Source organism: Drosophila yakuba, chromosome 2L (genome assembly GCF_016746365.2).
Source record: "Drosophila yakuba strain Tai18E2 chromosome 2L, Prin_Dyak_Tai18E2_2.1, whole genome shotgun sequence".
Lineage (NCBI taxonomy): Eukaryota > Metazoa > Arthropoda > Insecta > Diptera > Drosophilidae > Drosophila > Drosophila yakuba.
This window is the reverse complement of record NC_052527.2, coordinates 5,155,937-5,177,925: the sequence shown is the minus strand read 5'-3', so window position 1 is coordinate 5,177,925 and position 21,989 is coordinate 5,155,937. Positions and strand designations below refer to the sequence as shown.

At 43.8% G+C, this 21,989-nt stretch overlaps 4 protein-coding genes across 9 annotated transcripts; 3 read left to right on the top strand and 1 right to left on the bottom strand.

Annotated features, from left to right (window-relative positions):
• The first annotated feature begins 261 nt into the window (after nucleotides 1-261).
• LOC6526901 (laminin subunit beta-1) lies at nucleotides 262-9,713 on the top strand. 2 transcript variants are annotated; one of them, XM_002087964.4, is made up of 5 exons: nucleotides 262-582; nucleotides 3,431-3,507; nucleotides 3,732-6,576; nucleotides 6,657-9,324; nucleotides 9,397-9,713. In XM_002087964.4, the coding sequence occupies exons 3-4, from the start codon at nucleotides 3,868-3,870 to the stop codon at nucleotides 9,312-9,314; spliced, it is 5,367 nt and encodes a 1,788-aa protein (XP_002088000.1). In that variant the 5' UTR covers nucleotides 262-582; nucleotides 3,431-3,507; nucleotides 3,732-3,867; the 3' UTR covers nucleotides 9,315-9,324; nucleotides 9,397-9,713. The 2 variants fall into 2 exon arrangements, with proteins under 2 accessions (XP_002088000.1, XP_039227728.1); XM_039371794.1 differs by lacking the exon at nucleotides 262-582 and adding an exon at nucleotides 3,155-3,269.
• A 407-nt stretch (nucleotides 9,714-10,120) lies between these two features.
• LOC6526900 (protein phosphatase 1L) lies at nucleotides 10,121-14,290 on the top strand. Of its 5 annotated transcripts, none has more exons than XM_039371795.2 (7): nucleotides 10,153-10,207; nucleotides 10,257-10,285; nucleotides 11,624-12,048; nucleotides 12,391-12,967; nucleotides 13,026-13,289; nucleotides 13,364-13,416; nucleotides 13,500-14,290. In XM_039371795.2, exons 1-7 carry the CDS (start codon nucleotides 10,168-10,170, stop codon nucleotides 13,801-13,803), a joined length of 1,692 nt encoding a protein of 563 aa, XP_039227729.1. In that variant the 5' UTR covers nucleotides 10,153-10,167; the 3' UTR covers nucleotides 13,804-14,290. The 5 variants fall into 5 exon arrangements, with proteins under 5 accessions (XP_015053223.1, XP_039227729.1, XP_015053224.1 ...); XM_015197738.3 differs by having other exon boundaries at nucleotides 10,251-10,285; XM_015197737.3 differs by lacking the exon at nucleotides 10,257-10,285 and having other exon boundaries at nucleotides 10,121-10,207; nucleotides 11,871-12,048.
• A 342-nt stretch (nucleotides 14,291-14,632) lies between these two features.
• Nucleotides 14,633-16,413, bottom strand: LOC6526899 (guanine nucleotide-binding protein subunit beta-like protein). Its single transcript, XM_002087962.4, has 3 exons — nucleotides 16,225-16,413; nucleotides 15,935-16,146; nucleotides 14,633-15,346 (listed from the first exon to the last, which is right to left on the bottom strand). Exons 1-3 carry the CDS (start codon nucleotides 16,331-16,333, stop codon nucleotides 14,711-14,713), a joined length of 957 nt encoding a protein of 318 aa, XP_002087998.1. The 5' UTR covers nucleotides 16,334-16,413; the 3' UTR covers nucleotides 14,633-14,710.
• Nucleotides 16,414-17,147: 734 nt separating this feature from the next.
• On the top strand, nucleotides 17,148-21,712 carry LOC6526898 (serine/threonine-protein phosphatase PP2A). The gene is made up of 4 exons (XM_002087961.4): nucleotides 17,148-17,520; nucleotides 20,000-20,563; nucleotides 21,017-21,207; nucleotides 21,277-21,712. The coding sequence occupies exons 1-4, from the start codon at nucleotides 17,419-17,421 to the stop codon at nucleotides 21,347-21,349; spliced, it is 930 nt and encodes a 309-aa protein (XP_002087997.1). The 5' UTR covers nucleotides 17,148-17,418; the 3' UTR covers nucleotides 21,350-21,712.
• The last annotated feature ends 277 nt before the right edge of the window (nucleotides 21,713-21,989 follow it).

The window sequence follows — 21,989 nt, the reverse complement described above, 5'->3', positions numbered from 1 at the left end:
TATTATTGCTAGCTTATTTTCTCGTAGCCGAAAGTCTATTTCTGTATATGTATGCAATGCACATATAAAAGAAAATAAAATTTAATAGTTAATTGTAAAATTTAAACAACAATTCTCTTAAATTTTACAAAGTTTTAGAAATGTGCTCTCCTTGCATTCGATTTAAAGAGACCTCGTTTTTCGATAGCGATATCGATCCTCTGTTGTCGAAGCATCGTGAAGTATCGAGTACGGATTCCACACTGAAGTTTGAATTCATTCTCGCGAGTGGATCTCTCGAAATCGGACGTTTTTCGAGTCGGCGCCGGGTCGAGTCGAGGGCCCCAACTTGGAATTTTCTTTCCGATTGACTTGGAAAATATCTTCTTCGTCGCGTACGTGTGTGTGTGTGTGTGAGTGCGGTGTGGAGTTTATAAAAAGAAGTCGAAAAGCGTTTGCCGCATCAACGAAAATCAAAACACCCAAGAAGAGTGTTTGTTGTTTTGTCTGTATAACAGAAAACTCATTTTCTCAACTTCACCTCCGCACATCGATCAAGGACCAGACATAGATGCACCATATGTAGCTGAATTAAAGTATCCGGTAGGTTGAGGAATCTTCAGGAACCGATTTACAGTTAGTTTTTGGATCCACGCGTAGTTTTATTTACGCAGGTTTCAACAGCTGCAGTCCCCCCGTCTCGCTCGCTCCTTCTCCTTGCCTATTCTGTCTCTTTCTTGAGGTTTATCTTGTGGCCTGTTTTTGTTGTTACTTCACTTGCGTACTTCTATTTCCACTCCTTCGCATCCGCTGGCGTTGTTGTTATTGTTGTTGTTGTTGCTGTGGCACACTGCCTCTTTTTATCGCCTCTCTGTTACGAACAGAAAACTCAAGATAACTGCCAAAAAGTCGAAGGGGCGCTGATTTTCGATGCCTTTTACGATCCCCACAACGTTTTTTAAAATGTCTGGTTAAAACTAAAAAAAAGTAATTTATGTACTTATATATTATATCTTTTAAAATTAAGGTATTTAAGGTAATAAGGCATATTAAAGTACCGTTTTTAAATAATTTGTAGAAATACCTAAATAATTTTGTCAAAGTATCCGTTTTTTTAGAGTTTTTCTTCTTTTTTTTTTTAAAGATTTTGAAAGTATTTTGCGTCGTACCATTTCAAAAATTAAAAGACTTTTATACTGTTAGATAGTTTTTATATGTAAACTATATATTGCATTTTCGTTAAATTTCTTTTCAATATTTATTATAGTAAGCATATTAATCTAGTTAGCATAAAAATAATCTCGTTAAGAAATAACATAACCTACGTTGATCTCTAAGTATGAGAAATTCACTTCTGTGTTCTTTAAGGTATTCTTATTTCAGTATCTCACAATTATCTCGTGCTCCGTAGGATTTTGGTTAAGTTCCAGATAAGTTTATTCAAATATTTCCCTTGTTTGTCTCCATTTCCGAGAGACTTTCCAAAAGTTACTCTATTTCACATAGCAGAGCAAAGAAGCATTTGAATGCACAACTACTTGGCTAGGGAATTTTTGTAGATTAAGCATACAAACCCGAACATATAGAAACATGATGCCATAAGACACAAGGCAATGGCAAGCCAAGTGAATGACTGCATGTGGACTAAAAAAGTGCATTGCCAAGCTGATTTTCATTACTTCGGCGACAATGCAACGGGCTAATTAAAATGTGAGCCGGGCCTGTCGCCTTGATGCAGATGTGCAGCCGACGAATTCATTTATCTAGATTGGATTGCGGACTGTGGGCAGAAAGGATTTAGTCGTTGTCTTCTAATTATAGCCGCTCTATCGCGGTCTGATCTCATATTTAGGCGGTAGACTTCCACAACATGTGTGCTCCAGACTGAGAATTGAAATTCGGGGCTGGGGTTTGGAATGGTGCATATGTGTACAGTGTAAACATACAGTGGTCAGTCGCGAAGAAAGTTTTTAGTCTAATCAAATGTTGGCTTTGAACATCAAAGTTTCAGATCATTTTTAATGCCTGGTACTGGGAATATGTATAGATTTAGGGTTTTAGCTTGATAAAAAACTAACATTGGCATACAAATACATAAGCAACAGTGAACTAATATCGGGAAACCAACCAAAATCATACAATGCAATAGGAAAATTTTCTTACGTTTCAAGGAATTTATTGAAATCCGCAAAGACAAATGTATTTGAGTTCTCACTGTCCACTGATTGACTGCATGAAATCATATTTTTTATTTGTATGGTCAAATAAGCTTTGTGCCTTGATGAAATTGGAAATATAAACAACGTCGCCCGGCAAAACTAAGAACACATGAGCCACGGCAATTGTATGAGCAAATTTTTATGAACTGGCTATACACAGATATGCACGACTACCAAAATGTATATACTCAGATACAGATACACATCCAGCGAAGTCGAGAATCGTGGAGCGCTCCACTGCTCCATCATTTACCCACATACACACATTTATACGAACCCATATTCTTATAGTGTATTTGCCTTGTATGCCTGGTAAATTTACGTTTTGTTTCTTTACTTATTTGTTTATTTGCCAGTTTCCTCGGCGGCAAAACGAACGAAAACGAAATTAACCAACGCACAAATAGCAAACAACAAAATTCAAACACACACTCCAAGTAATTAACTCTGGAGCGGAGTCGAACATTTCCCATGTTCTTTGGGACTAGAGCTCCCCAGAAAAAGTGTATCTGTGAATGAACTCTTATCGGGGCAGTTGAAATTATGAAATTCTCATATGTATTATTAGACTGGGGAGAGCAGCTCTATGTTTGGGTCTAGAAAATGTGATGGTCCTAAAAACTTGGTTTCTTATCGCACCGGCTCCGTAGTTCAGTCTCTGATTCCCGACTTTGGTGGCCGACTTTTCCCTGCCCCTCCGAAATTCTCCTGATAAGAACATAAAGGTCATCGAAACATAATTCACATTTTTTTTATTAACTAAATATTCATATAATCGAATATCTTATATTTTAGTCTGCTTAACTTCTATTTTATATTTCATTTCTATAAAATCGAAATTATACACAAAGCTTGAATTGTATTCTATGTACGATTCGTACTACAACTGAACACTGATAAAAACAACGATCCAACGCACCAGGCAACAACGGATTATGCTATACCATTATCGGGCATTATATTGAGAGTAGTCGGATTGATAATAGCATCCATTCAGTTTCAGTTCGAGATTCGGTTTGCGTCTCAGTTTGTGCGTAAGATTCGTTGGGCACGGATGCCTTTTTTTTAATGGTACGTAAATAAATCGGTTTTTTTGTTCTTATTTTTTTAGAAAATTAGAGCATCGCGGTTGATAAGCAGATCAGTGTGAGGGCAAAAGCGTGAAGTTTGTTTAGAGACTAAACTGAAAACCAAAGGAATATTATTAATAAGGCAATCTGTTGATTTTTCAGCTACAGGACTAGTTGGAAAATGCCACAATGAATGAATAAATTGTTTAATTTAAAAAAAGGAAGAGAGCCGTGGTTAAGTAAGTAGCAAAGCACTGTTTTTAATTCATGATCTAATAATAGTTGGTGATATTCATAAAAGTTGCATTATCAGTGCTCAGTGCTAAACTGGAGAACTGATGAAAACTGATAACTGAGTCGCAAACTTTTTTGAAATAATTATGATATCACCAATTTTTTTGGAATAATACTCAAAATAAAACAGTATACTTAACGTTTTACAACTTGCTTTTAATTTTTATAGATTTTCATAGTGAGGATCACGTGGACAAGTGTAAGAGATCCCCTTAAAAACGAACGAAAAGAAAAGCAACTGATTAAAGTCCCGGCCGGAAGTGCCCCAGTGGAACGCGACCCCAACAACTGAGAGCCAGTACGAGATGTTGGAGCTGCGGCTTATCGTGGTCATTGTGCTCGGCCTGCTCAGCAGCCAGTGGGACCCAGTGGACTCCCAAAGACCGCCCCAGCATGGCCGACGCGATCGCCCGAAATATCCGCCGAACAAGTTTATCAAGACGCATCCATGCGAGAGATCCTCCTGCTACCCGGCAACGGGTAATCTTCTGATCGGCAGAGAAAACCGCCTGACTGCCAGCTCCACGTGTGGTCTGCACTCGCCGGAGAGATTCTGCATTCTGTCGCATCTGCAGGATAAGAAGTGTTTCCTCTGCGACACGCGGGAGGAGACCAAGCAAGATCCGTACAAGAATCATCGCATCGGTCAGATTATATATAAAACCAAGCCCGGCACTAATCTACCCACCTGGTGGCAGTCCGAGAATGGCAAGGAAAATGCCACCATTCAACTGGATCTGGAGGCGGAGTTCCACTTCACCCATTTGATCATAACCTTCACCACCTTCCGGCCAGCGGCCATGTACATCGAGAGATCCTTTGATTTCGGCCAGACCTGGCACATTTACAGATACTTCGCCTACGACTGCAAGGAATCCTTCCCGGGAGTGCCCACTGTCTTGGAAAACATCACCGATGTGATGTGCACTTCGCGGTACTCCAACGTGGAGCCGTCGAGGAATGGTGAGGTGATCTTTAGGGTGCTGCCACCGAACATCAATGTGACAGATCCCTATGCGGAGCACGTGCAGAATCAGCTGAAGATGACTAATCTCAGGATTCAGATGACCAAGCTGCACAAGCTGGGTGACAATCTTTTGGACAGCAGATTGGAGAACGAGGAGAAATACTACTATGGCATCTCCAACATGGTGGTGCGCGGATCCTGCTCCTGCTACGGCCACGCCTCTCAGTGTCTACCATTGGACCCCGCCTTCTCACAGGCGGACAATGAAGATGGCATGGTTCATGGCCGATGTGAGTGTACCCACAACACCAAGGGAATGAATTGCGAGGAGTGCGAGGACTTCTTCAACGATCTGCCCTGGAAACCGGCCTTTGGCAAGAAAACGAATGCCTGTAAGAAATGCGAGTGCAACGATCACGCCGTTAGCTGTCACTTCGATGAGGCTGTCTTCACGGCATCCGGATTCGTGTCCGGCGGCGTGTGCGACAATTGCTTGCACAATACCCGGGGTCAGCATTGCGAGGAGTGCATGCCGTACTTTTACCGCGATCCCGCCCAGGATATAACGTCCGAAAATGTTTGCCTGCCCTGTGACTGTGATCCTCAAGGCTCGTCGGACGACGGCATCTGTGACTCCCTAATTGATGCAGAGGATGGTGCTGTAGCCGGTGCCTGCCATTGCAAGGCCTTTGTCACGGGACGTCGTTGTAATCAGTGCAAGGATGGTTACTGGAATCTGCAGTCGGATAACCCCGAAGGCTGCGAGGCGTGCACCTGCAACGCCCTGGGCACTCTGAACAACTCCGGATGCGTGATGCGCACCGGAGAGTGCAAGTGTAAGAAGTATGTGACGGGCAAGGACTGCAACCAGTGCATGCCGGAGACCTATGGACTTTCGGAATCCCCGGAGGGATGCTCTCTGTGTAACTGCGATTCTGGTGGATCCTACGATAATTACTGCGATGTTATTAGCGGTCAATGTCGCTGCAGGCCCCACATGACGGGAAGGTCCTGTTCGCAACCGAAACAGAATTACTTTATACCCCTGCTGCCCGAGGTTCATGAAGCAGAGGTGGTTGATGAGTGCATCTCCTATGGCGTCAATGGTAACTGCAGCCTGGTGGCCGAAACTCCGGATGGCAGCTTCACGGGCATTGGTTTCACCAGGGTACCCGAGAACTCGGAACTCGTCTTCACCGTCGGTGATATTCCTCGATCCATGCCTTATGATGCGGTTATACGTTATCAGAGCACTTCTCGCGGGGATTGGGAGGACGCGTTTATCACGCTGGTGCGACCCGATCAAGTGGATCCGGAAGGCGGATGCGGTGAACTAGCGGCAGCCACTTCTTCGGAAACCAGGATTCCGTTCTCCCTTCCCGAACGCAGCCGTCAGGTGGTCGCTTTGAATGAAGTGTGCTTGGAAGCTGGAAAGGTTTATAAGTTCCGAATTTACTTTGAGCGGAAGCGACACGATGTGGACAGTCCCACAGCCACGATCTTGGTGGATTCCCTAACCCTCATTCCCCGCATCGATGTGACGCCCATCTTCCAAGGATCCGTGCTGGCCGATATACGCCGCAATGATTATGAGAAATACAATTGCAAATCCTCGTTGTACGATATGAACTACAAGTCCGATCCTAGATGCCAAGACCTTGACAATATCCTCAGTGTGTTCGTCCACGACGGCGCCAGCATGTGTAACTGCAACCCCACCGGTTCGCTCAGCAAGGTGTGCGAATCCAATGGAGGTTACTGCCAATGTAAGCCCAATGTGGTGGGCAGGCAGTGCGATCAGTGTGCTCCGGGCACCTATGGTTTTGGTCCCGAAGGTTGCAAGGCGTGCGATTGTAACAGCATCGGATCGAAGGATAAAATCTGCGACCTGATCACCGGCCAGTGCCAGTGTGTGCCCAATACCTATGGCCGGGAGTGTAATCAGTGCCAGCCGGGCTATTGGAACTTCCCCGAGTGCCGAGTGTGCCAGTGCAATGGCCATGCGGCCACTTGTGATCCCATTCAAGGAACCTGCATAGATTGTCAGGTAAGGATGCTAGAAAATGGTTTATAATGTAGAACCATTCTTACTTATACTTTCGTTTCTTTCGTTTCGCTTACCACCAGGACTCGACCACGGGCTATAGCTGCGACAGCTGTCTGGACGGCTACTATGGAAACCCACTATTCGGCAGTGAGATCGGATGCCGACCATGCCGCTGCCCGGAGACGGTGGCCAGTGGCATGGCCCACGCAGATGGCTGCTCCCTGGACACACGGAACAATAACATGCTGTGCCACTGCCAGGAAGGATATTCCGGCTCACGTTGCGAGATATGTGCGGACAACTTCTTTGGCAATCCGGACAACGGCGGAACCTGCTCCAAGTGCGAGTGCAGCAACAATGTCGATCTCTATGACACCGGCAACTGCGATCGGCAGACGGGAGCTTGCCTGAAGTGCTTGTATCAGACGACGGGCGATCACTGCGAGTTGTGCAAGGATGGCTTCTTTGGGGATGCACTGCAGCAGAATTGCCAGCAGTGCGAATGCGATTTCCTCGGCACGAATAACACCATTGCTCATTGCGATCGTTATACGGGCCAGTGTCCCTGTTTGCCAAATGTGCAGGGTGTGCGTTGCGATCAGTGTGCCGAGAACCACTGGAAGATTGCCTCTGGCGAGGGATGCGAAAGCTGCAACTGCGATCCAATTGGAGCTCTCCATGAACAGTGTAATTCCTACACGGGACAGTGCCAGTGCAAGCCAGGATTTGGCGGCAGGGCCTGTAATCAGTGCCAGGCTCATTACTGGGGCAATCCCAACGAGAAGTGCCAGCCCTGCGAGTGCGATCAATACGGAGCTGCTGATTTCCAGTGCGACCGGGAGACGGGCAATTGTGTCTGCCACGAGGGCATTGGGGGCTACAAGTGTAACGAGTGCGCCAGGGGCTACATTGGTCAGTTCCCACACTGCGCACCATGTGGCGAGTGCTTCAACAACTGGGATTTGATCTTGAGTGCCCTGGAAGATGCCACCACTGCCACTATCCTACGAGCCAAGGAAATCAAACAGGTGGGAGCCACCGGTGCCTACACGTCCGAGTTCAGTGAACTGGACAAGAAGTTGCAACACATTAGGAATCTGCTGCAGAACACCTCAGTCAGTCTGGTTGATATCGAGAAACTGGACCAGGAAACCCAATCGCTTAGGGACCAACTTCAGGCGTCCCATGGCCGATTAAGTGAAACCGAGCAGAACCTGGACAATATATACAATTCGCTGAGTTTGTCGGGCGTGGAGCTAGAGAGTCTGCAAAATCATTCCAGGTTGGTGCAACAACTGTCCAAGGAACTGAAGGAGAACGGCATACAACTGCAGGAGTCGAATATTGAGGGAGCTCTGAACCTCACACGCCACGCCTACGAAAGAGTCAGCAATTTGTCGACCCTCAAAGAGGAGGCCAATGAATTAGCCTCGAACACGGATAGGAATTGCAAGAGAGTGGAAAATCTGTCTAATAAGATCCAAGCCGAAGCCGATAACCTGGCAAACAATGACAAACAGATCACAGACTACCGCGCAGAGTTGACTTCCCTGACCTCCCAAATACCCGAGCTTAACAACCAGGTTTGCGGCAAGGCAGGCGATCCCTGTGATAGCTTGTGCGGCGGTGCTGGATGCGGCCATTGTGGCGGTTTTCTGTCCTGCGAACGTGGCGCCAAAACCCACTCGGAGGAAGCCCTTAAGGTGGCCAAGGATGCCGAAGCGGCCATTACCAACAAGAAGGATCAGGCAGATCAAACGATCAGGGCTCTAACCCAGGCCAAGCTGAATGCCTCCGAGGCGTATGAGAAGGCCAAGAGGGGCTTCGAGCAATCGGAGCGTTATCTGAACCAAACCAATGCCAATATCAAGCTCGCAGAAAATCTATTCTCAGCCCTCAATAACTTCCAGGAGAACAAGACAGCTTCTCCGTCGGAGAGCAAAGAACTGGCACAGAAAACTCTCGACCTGGACCTGAAACTGGAACCCGAGGAGATTGAGACGCTGGGAGACCAGATCAACAGGGCTGTGTCATCGCTGAAGAATGTGGAAGCCATCATCTACAGGACCAAACCCGATTTGGACAGGGTCAATAATCTGCAGAGCATTGCCAATGCCACCAAGGAGAAAGCCGACAAGATCCTGGACTCTGCCAATTCGGTTGTGGAGAACTTGGCGGCGGCAGATGAATCACAGGGCAAAGCCAAGGATGCCATTCAGCAGGCGAACAGCAACATTGAGTTAGCCAGCAAGGATCTGGAGAAGATCGATGAGGAAACGAATTCCGCCGAAGCACCAGCCAATAACACAGCCCAGCAGGTGGAGAAATTGGCCAAGAAAGTGCAGAAACTGCAGAATAATATAATTAAGAACGATCGCGATGCCAAGGAGATCACCAAGGAGGCGAATAGCGTTAAACTGGAGGCCATGCGGGCTCGAGGAGAGGCCAACAATCTACAGTCGGCCACCAGTGCCACCAATCAGACCCTCACCGATCGAGCAAGTCGCTCGGAGAATGCCAGGGAACGGGCCAAGCAGCTCCTCCAGAGGGCCTCCAAACTAACCGTCGACACGAACGCCAAGCTGAAGGATCTGAACGATCTGCAGACCGTCTATCTGAACAAGAACCAACAGCTGCTGCGTTTGCAGGCCGAGATTGGCCCCTTGAACAAGCAGCTCAACGAGCACCTGATTCACATCAAGGAGCGGGGGTCGCACTACAGGCAGTGCTATACGTAGATCCCAAAACGTAAGCAATCGTCAAGCAATTTTAAGCAATTAAAATAGTAAATATTTTGAACTATTATTTCCCTGTTTCCAGATACATCTGCGCGGCCATCTAAATTGCCATATTCATGAACAAATAAGCAAACTGCGAATTACGAGAATCAAGTAAAGAACTACAAGAACAACTAGGAAGGCGACAGTTATTATGTAACCACTGTTAAGTTACCGTTACGTTTTGTACTCTAAGCGAAAACCAACACTGCAATGTTAATTTTAAAAATTGAGCGAAAGAAATCGATGCCTTCACTTTTAATGTGTACACACTGAGCTAAGTTTTTCTTATACTATCCCTATACCATTTTGTAATGCAATTAATGTAATTAAATAAAACTACTTAAATGTGGAAATGTCTGGCATTTGTTTGAGCTCGATCGGGAGAGGAATGAGATGGACATTTAAATGGAGAGCGACAGGTGAGAGTATTTTGGCAGCACAGGTTTACTTCCCTACAATAAATCTCTTTCGCTGAAGAATATGGAGTAATTGGTATTCTTACAATGTAATTACAAAAGTAAGTTATACGCTAGTTTTAAAAAATAAAGATAGCCAGAATTACAAATTAATACATTGCATGTTTATGCTTTACGCTTTATGCTCGTTTCACTGTACTTCGATTTGTATAGTATTAGTTCTTATGCTGCCATAAACATTGCCATTTTATTCCATTTTCCGTTTTGTTTTAGTTCTTCTGCGCGTCGCGTGCGGCTTATTTTTGTTTTGAATTTTCGTCTAATTAATTTTCCATTATATTTTTCGGGGGCCAGAGGTGTTTTCTTTTTTTTTAGAAAACCGGAAGTGGTTACAAATGGATGACCGTTACAGAAGATCGTTAAGGAGCTCAGCAGGTATTTAACAACAATTAAAAGATTTATAATGCAGTTGGCACAGTTGCAGAGAAGCCCACTTCAAGCACAAAGGTCAAGGTAATGCAAAGAATGCGCATAATGCTTAAAATCATGCAATTTTTAGTTTTCCCTGCCTGCTCAAAAATCACTAAAGTTTTGCATGAAAAGAGTACCTCTGCTGATTATCGATAACAGTTATCGCAGCGGTCCCTATCGATATATCAATAGGTCATAAATTTCAGCTGAAATCTCAACAAGTGCAAGATTCGAGCTCTGTTTTAAGTAAACGCAGCCGTGTCGCTGATCAAATCGGCATTGTTGGGATCGGTTTTCAAATTGCAGTGCGTGGAAAAATATATATACTTTATTTATTTATTGCGACATCCGTGCGGCCACTCACACGCACACGAACGCGGTTGACAGATGTGCGACGTGCACACGTATAAGGAGCACACACTCACACACACGCACGCAGTGCGGATGTTCTGATTTTATGCAAGAAACTGAGTTTATTTTTAAAATAAGAAGAACATCCGAAAATATAATGCCAAAGAAAGGCGACGGGCGAGCGACGAAAGAGCGTGTGTAAGCGCAGAAAAAAGGGACACGGCGTAAAGGAACGGGGACGAACGTCGAACCAAAATAACGGGAACATCGGCGGCGGTGGAAAATTCTGAAAATAAGAAAATCAAAACAAAAGCAAAATAAAACGACATCTGACGTGTGCAGCTTCAAGTGCTTTTCCCCCAGAGTACGTTTTCCCCAAATGGACTGGGTTTTTCATTTTTCATTTTGCGAGCAATCTGCAATCTTTCCCATTAAATTGAGGCCGCGTCGGAATCTGCATAAGTGCATCACAAAAAAAAAGTGAAAATAATACAAATTCGGAACTCAAAATAAATCATTTCTTAAATTTGGTTGAAAAGTTAAAGCAATAAAGTTTACAAATATTTAGTAGCTTTTCTATAACAATATTTTAGTTATTATCATAAAGTAAAAAAAAAATAACAATAACAAATTCAAGTTAAGTTATTAAAGAAAGAAGTTCAAAATAATTTGATATATGGTTACAACTTGCGAAACGTTGAAAATCAATAACAAAATAATTTAATATTTAAAAAAGAAAAAAATATTTTGAAAATGATCTTAAGCAGAGTTCTTTGCAACCACAAAAAAGAATAAATAAAATCCCCAGACATCGTACATTCTGAAATTGTATTACTTCCGATTCCGTCCGAGTCTGAGAGAATTTAAACGGGAAAGTCTTGCATATTTAATGCCCAACCCCTTTGTTGTTTATTTTAATTTCGTTTTTTATTCCTTGCATATACACACTGACACCCACCCACATCTACATCAACATCAATATTCACGGCTGACAGTTTCGCATGCGATTCGCTTGAAAAACATTGACAGAGCAGAAATCAAGCGCCAGCAGAGAATACAGATAGCCCGGCATTTCCCATGGACGACGAACTGGAAGATAAGGTGTTCTATCAGACATACGTATCGCACATGAAAATCCTGTCCAAATTTGCGGTGGGCTTCTCGTCCATCAACTCCCCGCTGGCCTACATATGGAAGCTGTGCCGACTGTATGTCCTGCGGCCGGAGGTCATCTTCTGCGGCTTGATCCTCTTCGTCCTGTTGCTCTATTTGCAAGCGGTAGATGTGTGGAGTCGCAGCATCCTGGGACGCATTCAGGCCACCCTCGGCCGCCAGAAGGCCGTCAAGATGATGGAGCTGTCGGCCAGCGCTGGTGATCACCAGAGCTGGGAGGAGCTGAAGCAGCAGAGCTCCGCTTTCGCGGTCCTGGGAAGAAGGCCTCGCATGGAGGATAGGTTAGTATCAAGGAGCAGGGGAACTCTTACTATTGTAGCATTGTATTTATTGAAATGTACTAAGATCTGTCGAATGTAGTGTAGCTGGAAAATACGACAGCATATTAGGCTTTACAAATTAACTAAGAGTGTTTTATTAGATTTAAATGGCCTATTCACAAATAAATTTTTGGCAACACTTTGATATTCCTATTGCAACACTTTATAGCTTTATAAATCTTTTCCATGTGTCAAACTGGGACGAGATAATTACTTGAGCTCCTAGAAACGACTTTAAGACATCTCTATTGAAATGCACATTTTCCAAGAAAAATAGACTAAACACTTTTATTTACGTTTTAGATTTATTATCGAGGAGAACATCAACAACAACACTGGCATCTCGTTCTTTGCTGTTTTTGACGGTCATGGCGGCGAGTTTGCCGCTGACTTCGCCAAGGATGTGCTGGTGAAGAACATCTACAACAAGATCATCGAGATGTCCAAGCTGCTGAAGACGGAAGGACTTTCCGGAGATTACGATAAGAGTCCCTATTTGGCGCGCAAGCAGAGTCGCAAGGAATCGAACAAGGAGAACACAGAACCAACGGCAGCGGTCATGCGAAAGGATAGTCTAAGGAAGGCCCACAGCACCACGGCGGATTGCAGCGCTATTAAACAAAAGACAACCGAGGCATCCATTGCCGACATTTACGTAGTGCAATTGAACTCGGCGATGAGGGCCAGTGGGAATATGGGATCCGCCAAGGAGTCCTTCCTCAACAACAATAACAATGCACAGAACGGAGCGGGCAATGCGCCACCTCCAAACTACGAAGCCAAGTGCTACATCGAAAACGGACGTATTAACTTTGGGAAACTGATCACGGACGAGATCATGTCGGCCGACTACAAGCTTGTGGAGCAGGCCAAGAGAGCGGTAAGGGATGATTCTTCACTTATTTCCTAGGAACAATTCTAACTGATTTCACTTTCAGACCAACATTGCGGGAACCACCGCTCTAATAGCAATAGTTCAAGGCTCCAAGCTGATTGTGGCCAATGTGGGTGATTCCCGCGGCGTCATGTACGACTGGCGGGGTATCGCCATACCGCTTTCCTTCGATCACAAGCCGCAGCAGGTGCGAGAACGAAAGAGGATCCACGATGCAGGCGGATTCATCGCCTTTCGAGGCGTTTGGCGCGTGGCCGGCGTGTTGGCCACGTCACGTGCTCTGGGGGACTATCCGCTTAAAGATAAGGTGGGAAATGGAATGATCCCAATGAGTTACTAACGAAACTAATCTTGACTCTATTTTTAACCACACGCTTACAGAATCTGGTGATTGCTACGCCGGACATTTTGACCTTCGAGCTGAATGATCACAAGTGAGTGAAGCCATTTTCAATGCAATGCCAACGACAATTAATAATACACCAAGACCTGTAACTAATGAAATACTATCTTTTAGACCACACTTTCTGATACTGGCCTCCGATGGCCTTTGGGACACGTTCAGCAACGAGGAGGCCTGCACCTTTGTCCAGGAGCATCTGAAAGAGCCGGACTTTGGCGCCAAATCTCTTGCCATGGAGTCCTATAAACGCGGCTCCGTGGACAACATCACCGTGCTGGTGATCGTCTTCAAGAACGATGTCTACAAGATTGGGAGCTCAACGGGAAGGGCGGGAGAAGAATCCCTGAAAGTCCCAGCCAAATCTCAACCAGTTGCGCCTGCAGTTGTGCAACGCTCGAATTCAATCAAAACCAAATGAAAAACGAAACATTAGAGTGCCTGCTAAGAAATGCTATTTAGCTTTTCTCCTAAAATTTCCTTCTCCCCAAGAAAAAAACAAACAAAAGTGCCCGAAATTTTCTAGTTAGGCATTTTGCTAAATACTTTTTGACCCTTTGTTACTTATCCAAAGGCAGCGTTCATTCATCCCATTACAGACATACATTCATCACTCGAAATTGCGTTTTTCATTTGTCTTAAATATTAAGGTTGCTTGTTAGTCAATGTTGTTTTGTATAAACAAAATATGTTTGCATCCGCCGCCACATTGCCGTGCACTCTGTTTTCCCAATTCGCACACGAAAATCATCACAGTCACTGACTCAGTCAGGGTAACATCATCACGTAACTATTTATTTAATTTATTTGTTATACGTGTAAAATAAAACATTTTCCAAATGTCGAAATGTTTTTACGAATAAAACAATGCATACGAAACTTGACAATTTCGTTTTGCTACTTAAATATTTTACCTTCTTTTCTTGGTTTCTGGGAAGTTATCTAAAAATTTGCTTTTACCTTCAAAACGTGTAGTAAATATTTACAAAAATTTTTGGCCAAAAATAATTGACTTTTTTATCTCATTGCTGAATTGGCAATTTAATAATTTAAAGCAACCAATGGAGATAGATGTTCTGCTCAGAAATTAAACAAAGAACTACTTTAAATAGTTTTCTTTATTAACATTTACCACTTCTGCCTAAGCTAAATTTTTCCACTATTTATACTATTCCCCATCTATTTAGAGGAATCTCGAAAACCCCCAACACTAAAATTAAAACTAATTCAGCCACTACAAGATACAAGAATTTGAGTTAAGGACGCTTAAATTTTATTTTTGTTTCAGCTAAACAAATACTTTGGCGCCCATTACAAAAGTCAGTAGCTTAGTGAGCCGAAACAGACACCTGCCAGACGCGGATGGTGTTGTCGGAGTAGCCGGCGAACAGGGTCTGGCCGTCGGTGGACCAGGCCAGGGACAGGCACTGGGGCTGATCGCCAGGGGAGCCGGGAGAGACGACCTCGGGGCGCAGCTCCTCGACGGTCTTCTTGCATGCCAGATCCCAGATCTTGATCGAGGGTCCGTAGGCCACGCACAGCCAGTAGCGGTTGGGCGAGAAGCACAGGGCGTTGATGATGTCGTTGTGCTCCAGGGTGTACAGGTTCTTGCCGTCATTGAGGTCCCACAGCAGGGCCTTGGAGTCCTTGCCACCGGAGGTGCACAGGGAGCCGTCGGGCGAGACGGTCACGGTGTTCAGGTAGCCGTTGTGGCCGTGGTGGTTGTTCTTCAACTTGCAGTTGGCCAAGTTCCAGACCTTGACGGTGCGATCCCAGCCGCAGGACACGATGATCGGGTTGGAGTGGTTGGGGGAGAAGCGCACGCACGACACCCAATCGGTGTGGCCATCCTCCTGGATGGTGAACTTGCACTCAGCCAGGGTGTTCCACAGCTTGATGGTCTTGTCCCGGGAGCCGGACACGATCTGACGGTTATCGGCCGAGAAGGCAACCGACAGAACGTCCTAGAAAGCGAACAAGCATTTGACGATTAGTTTAGGGTATTGGTTTGGTGTTAATGATTATAAGATTACATTAACTGGATTCTTCACTTGGCCAACTGAATGCGAATTCACAATTTGCAGCTTTAGTAATATTTAAAAAACAAATATGAAAACTAAATCATTGCTTAAATGAAATTGAAATTGGTTTTGAATAAAAAGAAACATTATAAAGGTACTATAAACTTTAACTACAGCTGCAGGTGCATAGACTCAACCATCAGTCAGTGAACAAATCCAGTTGGGTATTCATGTACTTAATTACGGATCAATGGGTATCAGAGATTGTTTGCCTACTTACGATAGAGCTTCAAGCAATTTAAAGCCGAGACTCGAGCGCAGGGAGAAGCGTACGTACAGATGTCGACCAGTAATTCTGCCTCGCATAGGCGCAATATATATATATTTTTTTTTCGATTTGTACGCAGCAATGGCGGGTCTAACCTCACTCCTAACCTTACATTCAGCCGTTTGCCGGTACAAATCGCGTATTTTTGGGTGAAAAATCTGAGTTCCCTGAACGAACTAAATGCAATTGGAATCTTATCCCACCTTGGTGTGTCCCTCGAAGCGACGGGTGGTCTTGCCGGCGGCCAAATCCCACAGGCGAAGAGTCTGATCCCAGGATCCGGACAGGGCGTAGTTGCCATCGGAGGACAGCACCACGTCGCTGATGAAGTGCGAGTGTCCGTAGAGACGCTTCTGGGGGTAACCGTAGTTGGTGTGCTCATCGCGGGTCAGCTTCCACACGATCAGGGTCTTGTCTGCGTTTTGGAATGGTGGCCATTAATATATGCACGTGCTGCCACAGAAATCTGTCGATTTTCGGGTCAAATACTCACCACGGGAGGCGGAGATGATGGTGTCGGGATCCTTGGGGTTGGTGGCGATCTGGGTGACCCATCCATTGTGGCCAACGAGGGTACCGCGCAATTGCAGGGTCTCGGACATCTTGAGTTTATATTATTTGCTACGGAGCGCGGAGGAAACACGTCCAAAGGCGCTGCAAGCTGGCAGAAAAAGAGGCAGTTCCGGTTCCAGTGCTCGTTAAGATGCCAACTGTCAGAGCGCGCGATCAGTGTTGGTTAGGCTAAAACTATCGATAGCTGCAATGTTCTGGTACATATAATACGTATAACATTGACTGTTAAAAATAAATGTAAAACTTTCAAAAATTTTTAAAATCCTTACAAATAACACGACTATTAAATAGGAAAATGAAACTCTTCTATCCTTAAAAAAAATAAACAACGACAACTGAATCTCTTAAACTTCACCAAGTATTGCGTTTTTTAATATTGCTCCAAGCCCTTTGGAAAACATATTTTAAGAACGTTCGTTAAAAATTCGATATTTTTATATTACTTCAGTGCTTATTTATCTATTATACTAATTAAATCTAGGCCAAGTATTTAGCCAAAAAATTAGACGGATGTTAAATGTTTACAGTGTTTAAATAACGACTACGTGCATTTTAAGCAGCTGTGTGAGAAAGCAATAATGTATTTTAAACAATTCCAATTTCGTAATACTCGATTTCCAGTTTTCACACTTTTAACCTGTCAATATCACGTAAACACAAATTACAAAAATCGCATTAGCAAATCTTCGCACATATATTTTTCTGTTGCTAACAAAGTGTCTTTTTAATAAATAAATACTAGGGCATACAATCCTCAAGAATATGTCGGTATTTTTCGGGAAATATCAAGCACGCATCGCTAATCGATACACACAAGTCGCAGCGCGTTTCCACCGTTCCGCGGCAATCGGCAAACGGTCACACCGAGGGCAGTCTTTCCCTTCGTATATCGTGTCGTCGTCTCTTTTGTGAACAAAAAATACGAGGAAAATCGCCCAAATCGAGTTTATTCGACTGGGCATTAGCAATTGTGTGGAGATAAACGAGTGAATACGCGGCTGGCAATCGAACGCAACGATAGTTGCTCATTTTCCTGCACCCCTGAGTTACAATAAAAGCCGTCAAAATTGAATCGACAAAGATTGACGAGACTTTTTCTTCCACCACAACTGCGATGGAGGATAAAGCAACAACAAAAGATCTTGATCAATGGATTGAGCAGTTGAACGAATGCAATCAGTTGACAGAGACACAAGTTCGCACACTCTGCGACAAGGTAAGGCCCGGTCCTTGCCCATTTTCCCCATGCGAATTAGGAGATGTTATAAAAATAATTTTCGTCATTGCATGCGAGCGAGCGATTTTTTTTTGCAAATGGTCTCCTCCGCTGCGTGCCTCTGGCCCTCTCGCTCTTTTCAATGGGAAGACGCGCTGAGCGGAGAGCGCGAGAGCATGATTCATGTCGTGCCCTCTTGCTCACACAATAGCGGCGGCTTGCGTCGCCATATTGGAATATTGGTAAATTCCAACGGCCAAGCGCCGCATTGCCGCGCACAAGTGCGAGCGGGACAACTGGACGGGCAAGTGCGTGCTTGAATGCGACAGCTAGAACGGCGCTTTGGTCTAATGGGCTAAACCTGGGCAAAAAGAGATATTTCTTTTTGTATTATTGTACAATTCGATTGTTTAACTATGGTGCATTGTGCGTGTTTGTTGTTGTTGTTGTGCCCGTTGTAAACTGTTAGCACCCCCGCTCCGTGCGCCCCCATGTGCGTTTCGTCGTTTTTGCTGAGTAAATATTACTTAATGTTTTTGTGCGTCGGTGTGTGCGCGCCCCTAGAATATGTATCTATGTACCGTCGTATCTCGATTCAGGAATAATGCACTTGCATTGGTGTTTGTGCTTCGTTTTTTATGCCCAACCATGTTCAATTAAACACTTTTGATATCAATTGTTTTTAATTTGCCGATTTTACCGTTCATCAGGCGCGTCGCGCACACAAACAAACAGACAAGCGAAAAGAGTGCAAAAGAGAGAAAGAGAATTGGAAGGCGAACAGATAACGATTCATTGATTTGGGAGTAAGTGGGGTTATGTTTGCGTCACCCAAATATTTGTCAGTGTTCCCATTAGAATCTTGAATCTCCGTTCTCCGTCCCAAAGATCGTTGCGTTCTTCGCTCTTCTCGGGTGCGTCTTCTGCAGCCTCTCTCTCCATCCTTCCCGTTGCTTCGAAAAGAAAAGCGGAGAGTACGCGGAGAGTGCACCAGCTGCATCAGTGTTTGTGCTTGCATCTGTATGGGTGCGCTGGCCTCGTCATGAGTTCAAAAATTATTTATTTTCTTTTTTTTCGATTTCTGGCCGGAAGCAACAGCCTCCAAGGTAATGTGCATATGGCAAAAAATCTAATTGGCTCACGCACAAATCGTTCATCTGCGCCGCCAGATTCGCCGGATTTTACCCCCGGAACTTGTTGTCATGTCCATCTATTTCGTCAGCTGATAAATATGAAGCATTCCCAAAGAACACGGCGGAATGGTTAAAATAAATATGCAATTTTCGTTTGCTTAACCAGGCACATTTATGTTTGTAAAAACCGGTTTTCTTTTTGATGCTGTATATTGTAGCCTAGCGGAATTTCAGAATCGACCTTCAGATTTTAAAGTTTTTCCCTTAAAAAGTATTTTGCTTTAAGTTTATACATATTTGTATAAAATATTATGATGATTTATTGCATTAATTACTAAAGTGAAACATACTCTTTTCATGCATTCATTCTCTAAAAATGTAGCGTTAAATTTCATTAGCTTTTGATGATAAAATACCAAAGACGATAGAATAATTTCCAGAATCATGAATTTGGCATGTTTATATGCGATTGTACGTTCATCTTATCTCAACTTTTTAAGAAGCCTTGCTTTCTTTGTTTTGGTTCTCACATTGTATTAGCAACTTAAACTTTTTCGTAAATGGTACAAAATTTAATGTGAGAATGATACAAGTTCTTTGACCGCGACTAAATCTTGACGGCAAACCTTGCCCTTTGACAAGGTTTTTTCAACCGCACATGTCGTCGCATTTATTTTAGAAATCACTTTCGGTTTCCTCAATACTTTCTGTTTCGCAGATATTCTGTTATGATAAACACCATTCGCCAAATTATAAGCGGTGGAAAATAGATTATCCAGGCTTCCATCTTACTTCCATTTTGTATATAGTTATTTAGTAATTTTAATACACTAAGCTACATCTCTATGTTTTTGTTATGGAACGTAGCAATGTTTAGGTACAGAGTTTTATAGGGTTTTGTGAAAAGCTATTTTCGGAATCATTTAAGAGATTGAGTTTTGTTGCTATAGATTTAGCTTGTGGGATGTTGAATGAGAACAAGTGGTATTTAATTTTCTCGATCTCTCTGTAAAAAACTCATGCACTTATCCTATATATTTGTTTTATCTTCTCTGCTAGTTACAAGCTATTTTTAGAGTACACTTTGGGTGTAGGCGTTGAGTCATTGAGTACTGTGAATAATGTACAAAGTACTAATCGTTTTATTTATCTTTTCTGACCCTGGAAACGATTTGGGTTAGATTATGTTAATCAGTATTTTAATATTGGTATACAAAGCTGTTTATGTGGTTATTCGAATATGGAGCAAATAAAATTTCCTTGTTATAGAATATTAACCAACCTATTGCCCTGAAAATATCTAAGAATACATGGCTGATCTGTATACTTTTTTAATTTCTTTATAGGCCAAGGAGATCCTCTCCAAGGAGTCCAATGTGCAGGAGGTAAAATGCCCGGTGACAGTGTGCGGAGATGTCCACGGTCAGTTTCACGACCTGATGGAGCTGTTCCGGATAGGCGGCAAGTCCCCGGACACCAACTACCTGTTCATGGGCGACTACGTGGACCGTGGATACTACTCCGTGGAGACCGTGACCCTTCTGGTGGCCCTGAAGGTTCGCTATCGCGAGCGCATCACCATCCTGCGCGGTAACCACGAGTCGCGCCAGATCACACAAGTGTACGGCTTCTACGACGAGTGCCTGCGCAAGTACGGCAATGCCAACGTTTGGAAGTACTTCACGGATCTGTTCGACTACTTGCCACTGACCGCACTTGTCGACGGGCAGATCTTCTGCCTGCACGGCGGCCTCAGTCCCTCGATCGACAGTCTGGACCACATTCGGGCCCTCGACCGCTTGCAGGAGGTTCCGCACGAAGGTCCCATGTGCGATCTGCTGTGGTCCGATCCCGATGATAGGGGTGGCTGGGGAATCTCGCCTCGAGGCGCCGGTTACACTTTTGGTCAGGTGAGTGCTGTCTGCAGGTTGGCTTCTCCTCAAAGACATTCTTGGTTGTCTCGTATACATGGTTAGTTGAATAAATCTGAAGGCAAACATTAATGTGTGTTCATAAGCATATACAATTTTGTGCTCTACATCATGCAAATGTTTTCTAGATATATTTTTTAACGATTTTAATAGGAAATTTTATCTGGGCATGCACTTGGTGGAAATCAATAATGAGTAATCGAAATTTGCGCTGATACAGACCCACTGATAACACAATCTATGAAGAGACCTTTCGTCATAAATGTTTCGCATTCAAACTCGACATTTTGGTTTTATAGAATATTTAGGTAGTAACGAACTTATTACTATCTAACTTATGTATTAAAACAAATCAGATGAATATCTTTGAGAAAACGCCAAAAATAAAGTGCCTTATAAGCATTTCGACTAATATTTCGAATTTATTTGCAGGACATTTCGGAAACCTTTAACAACACAAACGGCCTGACACTGGTGTCCCGCGCCCATCAGCTGGTGATGGAGGGCTACAACTGGTGTCACGATCGCAACGTGGTCACAATATTCTCAGCGCCAAACTATTGCTACCGCTGTGGCAACCAAGCGGCTCTCATGGAACTGGATGATTCACTTAAATTTTCATTGTGAGTTGCAATTCGTTTGCGCTGCCTTTAAATGAAGCACTTCTGACTAATCGCTTGCCTTTCTTTTAGCCTACAATTTGATCCAGCACCCAGGCGCGGGGAGCCTCATGTTACGCGAAGAACACCCGATTATTTCCTTTAAGCTGGATTGCTCGCACCTACGCAGCTTACATTTACACATATTACATCGCATTATAACAACAAGAAGAACCGAAACAATATATAATATATACAAATCCAACCAGCAGCAACAAAATAAACAAAATGGCAAGTGCTGTCGAAAAAAAAATACTACCATAAAAAACAACCCAAAACTAAAAACCTCGATGCATTTGTTTTGTGGAGATCGTTTTAAACAGAGAGCAGATATTGTATAAACAAAGAAAAAAATATTAACCATAACAGTCGAGAACACAAAAATGCATTGAACAGTTATTGTTGTTGGCCACTGTTTAAAAGAAAAAAAAAACCGGAAACGTCGCCAGCGGGGGCGGCAGGCAGAAAATTTATATCAAAGATAAAGGGGAGGAGCAGCAGCAGCAGCAGCAGCAGGAGCAGAAGCAGAAGCAGTATACAGAAATGATGATACAATCCAATCGAACCTACCAACCAACCAACAACCGCAAGCAACATAAAGAACTACAACTACTTAGCTAAATTTGTTAATTTATAAAAATAACGAACTAAGCGTCGCAGCAGAAAGCCAGGGAGCAGGAGTGATGGATGGATGGACTCATGGATTATGACGTGATGTGTGTAAGGGAGGAAGGGGCTGACAAAGG